Source organism: Sciurus carolinensis, chromosome 13, assembly GCF_902686445.1.
Source record: "Sciurus carolinensis chromosome 13, mSciCar1.2, whole genome shotgun sequence".
Classification (NCBI taxonomy): domain Eukaryota; kingdom Metazoa; phylum Chordata; class Mammalia; order Rodentia; family Sciuridae; genus Sciurus; species Sciurus carolinensis.
The window spans coordinates 5,412,973-5,418,972 of NC_062225.1; the positions used below are offsets into that span (position 1 = coordinate 5,412,973).

General features: G+C 47.0%; 1 protein-coding gene across 1 annotated transcript; it reads left to right on the forward strand.

Moving 5' to 3' along the window:
• The first annotated feature begins 1,663 nt into the window (after window positions 1–1,663).
• On the forward strand, window positions 1,664–4,893 carry LOC124963508 (TBC1 domain family member 8-like). The gene is made up of 2 exons (XM_047523241.1): window positions 1,664–1,811; window positions 3,497–4,893. The coding sequence occupies exons 1-2, from the start codon at window positions 1,734–1,736 to the stop codon at window positions 3,899–3,901; spliced, it is 483 nt and encodes a 160-aa protein (XP_047379197.1). The 5' UTR covers window positions 1,664–1,733; the 3' UTR covers window positions 3,902–4,893.
• Window positions 4,894–6,000: the final 1,107 nt, after the last annotated feature.

A 6,000-nucleotide genomic window follows, 5' to 3' on the forward strand; every position in this document is an offset into this window, starting at 1 on the left:
CCAACTCATTTTATGTGTATTATTTAAATTAAATTAGTTTTTAACAGATACATAAAAACCTAGGGATTGTACATTTCAGTGGGGAGCCCTAGGGTGTTCTGATGCAGGTGCACATTGTGTGATGTTTAACTCGGGTAAACCTACCTGTCTGCCCAAACGTCATTTCTTTAAGGTGAAAATAATCAAAATCCTCTCATCTAGCAGTTTGAAGCATTCTGTGTGGGATTGGCACCTGTAGTCGCCTGCCCTGCGGCAGCACCCCGGAACTTCCTGCTCCTTCTCTCACCAGCTCAGAGCCCATTAGGCAACCTCTCTGGCCTCTAGTTTCCACCATTCTACCCTCAACTGCTATGACAGAAACATTTTTAGATTTCAATGTAAACGTGTTGGATGTACTTGGCTCTCAGCAACCTTGGGGTCCCCCTGAGGGACCTCACCTTTCATTCTTGCACTGTGTGAACTTCTTTTTCTTTGTTCTTTGTAGTTATGCTTGACCGTCATGTGTCCTTTGTCATATCCTACATCCGTGGAGTACAGCTTCCCTTGTGCTCGTACGAGATGTGGAGCTACCCCAGGTGTATATTCATACAGGAACGTAGGAAACTGTGTGATTCAGTGTGTGAACTTGCGCAGTGCACTTGGCTTCCCCTGGCTCCCTGGTGCTCCTCTGGAGAAAAGTCAGGCTCCTTTTTGGTTATTCACATCTGAACATTTAACCCTTTCAATGGGTAGTTCATGTTTTTACAAGAATCACAGGACCACACAATTGTCACCACAGTCACGGAACCTTTTATTACTCTCCAAAGAAGCCTCGCATTCATGAGCAGCCACTCCTTCTTTTTGTCTGTCAGCCTCCTAAGGGGACATTTCATGTAAATGAACCTGGCACCTTGTGGTCTTTGTGTCTGGCATCTTTCACTCAGCCTGAGGTTTCCAAGCTCTGTCCATGCACACTTTCTGTTGATATCTGAGTACCATCTGCCCTGCTTGAGGGGATGTGCCACATTTGGTGTGTCCATTGATCAACTGGTGGACATGGGGTAGTTTCCACCCTCGACTATGAATCTGCTGCTGTGTTTGTGTGCCAGTTAGTGGACGTCAGTTCTCAAGTGTGTTGGGCGCATTCACCTGGGAGGGAATGTCTGGGTAAACACTAGGTCCACTTTCAACGTTCGAGGGCTTCTGGCTGTTTGCCAATGTGAGAGCGTCATTTGACCTTCCTCGAGCAGCGTGCGAGGGCTCCACCTTCCCCACGTCTCATCGATGCTCACCCCGCTTATCATCTGCCTTCTCCACACGTGGCCTTTGCTGCCATTTTTGGAGTACTTCTCAGTTATTCAAACCAGGATGGAATGCTTATTTGAGTTCATGAGTTTCTGAATTTCTTGCTGGTGGGGACAGCGGACTCTGCTCCTTGCACTTGCTCGGAAGGTTAACTGAATGTCTGGATGGACCGTGGGGCTCACAGGCTCTGGAGGGGCATGACTTTTTTTCTTTCAGTCACTAAACTATCACGTTGTGCCAGCGAGTTCAAAAGTGTTTTCCTTTTCGATCTCGTGTCTGTTGACCTTTCCATATCTTGACCTCTCCCCACCTCTCACCAGGGACCTTGAAACCCAAGCACAGAAGGAGCTGTTTCAAACCTTTTTCAGGCTACCAAGAAAGGAGAAGCTGCACACTGTGGTGGACTGCTCCTCTGGACGCCCTTCAGTCGGTTCTACACTGCAGGACGCATGTTTTCCTCTGACAGCTCCACCTGCTTTGCCAGCAGAGAAGATGGCTGCTACAATATTGTCCTTCTGCTCAGAGAGGTACACCCTGCCTCTCCCCTCTGCTTGACCTGCCCTGCACAATTTGATGCACGCTTTTATCTTTTAACCCATGTGGTTGAGTCCATTTTCTGTTACTAAAACAAAATCCATGATGCCAGGTTTACTTATTAACCAAAAAAAAAAAAGGAAGAAAAGGCTTAATGAACTCCCAGTCCTGAGGCTCAGGAACATGGTGGTGGGTGAGCACCAGTGAGGGATTGTGGTGGACAGTGTCCCCATGGCAGGAGCACGAGTAGATGGAAACATCATGTGTGAAGACAGGAAGCCAGAGAATGGGGAGGGACCATTCTTTGTAACAACCTTGTTGTGGGAACGAACCAGGTCCCATAATCCCTACTGAGGGCTATTCTTCCAGTGACCCATCCATCCCCTACTAGGCCTCACCTCTTAAGGTTCCACCACCCTTTAATGCTGCCCCATTGGGGATCAAGCTGTCAACACAAGAACTTTCGGGGACACACTCCAACTATATCCCAACCAGAGCAACTTGGGTCATCTGATGCCAGGCTCCAGGTGGGAAGCGTGGCCTGAATTACACCACTACCCCTTCAGCCTTCCTTTTTCTCTTGTTGCTACAGCAACCAGAAGTTGCCTAGAAGTGATGGTAAGAACAGCATACCCTAAGCCCACACTGTTGATAAAGCTGTCATTCAAAAGTACATACCTCGCAATTCAAGCTTTTCCTACAACTCTTAGGAAGGGATCCTCCCCTTTTGTTGCCAAAAAATGACAAAGGAAAAGGCAGACTATAAAAAGCTTCACCTTTTGAAAATACATGGCAAATTGGTGTTTATACTCTCGAGGAACTTGTGAAAGATTTAAAAATGCCTCCTTGTGTTGGGATCAGGTCCCTCCTATAACTCTGTGATTCGGGAGTGTGGGCAACCTGAGTTTGCTTCTGAATGCAAGCAGCTCGGCCTTGATCTCAGGGATCTCTGCTGAGGGGGTACCACAGCTGTTGCACATCAAGACCTCTGGGGTCTCGTTTCTTGTAACATAGGTCCTGAGCCTGATTGTTTAGAAACCCAGTGTTTTTCCTCATATGACTTCCCACCTCCATTCCCTCCTTCTGCAGTAGATGTCTTCATTTTGCAAGCATTATTATCCGTGGAGCAAGAAACAGACATGATGACCTACATACCTAAAAAATTGATTTTGGAATTACACATAGCATCAAATTTACCTTGTAACCATTTTGTAAGTGGAATCCCACAGCATTGTCATTTCGTGACTTGTTTCTTCCACTACACAATGTCCTTAATGTTGATCCACCTCTCATCTGTTAGAATTCCCTTCCTTTTGAAGTCTGAGTAATATTCCATGGCAGCCTAAATCACAGTTCCCTTATCCATTCATCTGTGCATGGAAGCTTGGGTTACTTCTACCTTTTGGTGATTGTGATTGATGCTCCCTTGCATACTTTTCAACATTTACACCAGGTCCTTGTTGCCATTATTCCATGTTAGATTAACTTCTGAGCATGTACGTGGAGGCCTGCCTTCCTTCTTTTTTGTGGCCCTTCCTGTGATTCCAATCTTTTTATTAGTGCCTTGCAATTATACATAACAGTGGGATTCATTGTTCCGTATTGGATCATGCACAGAACGTAATTGGTCAGTTCCGTTCTCCAGCACCTCCCCTTCACGTGCCGTCTTTTGCATCAGGTAGTGAGCATGGAGAAGATGGAGGACACCAGTCTGCTGCCCAGCCCCATCCTCATCAGCATCAGGAGCAAGATGGCCTTCCAGTTCATCGAGCTCAAGGATAGAGAGACCTTGGTGGAGACCCTGCTTGAGAGACGGAAGCAGGTCCACGCCAACCATCCTGTGCACTATGACACCTCAACCAATGACAAGGACACGGTAGGAGCCTGCAGCATGGTGGCTTTCCGTGACGTGACAGTCCCCCTCTCACCACCTCTGTGTCAGTGGGCTCCAGAGGGCATGTGCAGGAAGGTGACCCCCTTGGGTGTGAGCACACAATGTGCTAGAGATGATTGGGCCTCCAGTAGTTGGGGGTGTGAGTCTGGTGTCACCTCTGATGGGCTGGGTGTCCCGAGTGGGCATTGAACGCGATAGAGGGGCTGGTTGGGAATCACACCACTGCTTGGAGGGGTTGAGCTGGTGTCCCCCAGGTTCGTGGGGCTGGTGGTGTGCTCCCTGGGTGGGTGTGGACCAGACACGCCCCTCCACGTCCAGAGGGATTGTCGGGCACCCCCACTTTCCTCACAGGCTGGGGTGCTGCCACACCCCAAGGTTGCAGGGGTTGATGCCCTTTGGAACAGACAGAACCTGCTGAGAGAGGTGCTCCCTCATTCTTAGGGTTGGATGACTGCAGAAAAGGACCTGGGCCTGCCAGAGCCTCACCTTCTAGAACTTTCATTGACATATACTTTTAAAAACACATTTTAAACTAATACTTAATAATGGTGCATATTTTCCTCTTACTTTTTTTTGTTTTGTTTTAAAGGCTGGACACACATGACCTGTTTTGTACTTGACAAGCATGTGCAGTGAGCACAAGTTTGGGGATCTTGAAATGGTGTCCTGTCACAGCAGCAAGGAGCGTGAAGACACGATCCCACCTCTGCACCCTGGACCCCTGACCGTCGTCCTCCAGCCTTTGGGTAGCCAGAACCCTGACTCCCGCCTGGTGGGTGAGGCCACTCCTTCCCTGCTGTGCCATGGGCACTGGAGGCTGGGCAATGACCATGGAGGGTGTGGCACCTGAGCACCAGCTCCTCTGGACCCAGGTGGAGAGGTGACCGCGGACCTTGGGCAGCAAGGGCTCTCTTGAGGGCTCAGACAGCAGAGGGGGAGCCGGCCTTTCCCCTGTCCGTTAGTGGCTCTCGTGTCATTCCTGCTGTGTGACTTGGGCAGCGGACGGTGCCGGCCCTGTGGGTTTTCAGGTGTCAACCAAGTGTTCCTCCCCCTGGCCAGTGGCGTCTGTGAGCATCTCAGTGTCAGTTTCCCGCGTGTGTGTCCTGGGACAAAGGGCTGCCTGTCCTCTAGTTTTATGAACTAAAATTATTTTTGCTTCATTCATACTTTTTTCTTTATATGGAATAGACTCCAATTTTGTAACTAGATTCTAAGTGGCAGTGAAGAGACTAGTTTTGGCCTTGTCACAACCATGGGGACCAGGTGTGGCTGCAGACCTTATTACCCACACTCCTTCTCAGTTACTGCAGCTCCTGCAGCATCAATGATTACTTTTATTGATTCAGACTAAACCTTTCTTTTCAGATGTGATGCATGCCCACACACACACGGGAGGTATGGGTATATATATATGTGTGTGTGTGTGTGTATTTATATATGTTTATATATATATATATATATATACACATACATACATACATACATATATACACATATGTATACGTATATATATAATTCTTTCCTTAATCTATAATTTCCTAAGTATTGAGCATATATGTATCCTCCCATTACTGGAGAATGCAGATTATTAAAAACATTTCACCGTAACCAACTCGAACTCTCTCTGAGCGTGTGTGCTTGTATGTCTGTTGAGTGTGTGCGTGTGTGTGCCTTCATGCGTGTGAGTGTCAGGATATCCAATATTTCATTTCTCCCTTTGGAAATTGAGTCAGAAAATGCAATCTGCCATACTCCCAATACCAAAATGTCATTTTGATCAAATGAAACATTCTTCCATCTAGGGTTGAATGTTTCCACTAGGAATTACTGGTAAAATTAATCGATTCAAATCATGAAAGTGGATCAGAATACAGAAACATATTTTAGAAAGTGCAAATAGTTTAAACAGCAAATGTATAATATAGTGAGAATCTTGTTACTAAAACTATAAATAACAAAGACCTAAGGTCAAATTATATATGGAATCAATGAGTAACCATTTGAGAAATCAATCTCATTGATCTTCCATGATGCAATGCTTCAGCACAGACAGGAGCAGATTCTTGTCCACAGGTTCTAGCGGTGACCTCGCACCTGAGTGGCCTCATAAGAGGGAGGTTGGGGAGGGATCCAGTCATCATTTTCCTCCTGAGGGTAGGTCCTCTTCCTCAGGACAAAGTCTCTCCTGACATGGGGATTCATCGCATGAAAGATATTCGCGTTCTTTGGAATCTTCATTTCTGGGGAGAGAGGGACACAGGTGTAGTAGGTGGCACTCGAGACTTGCA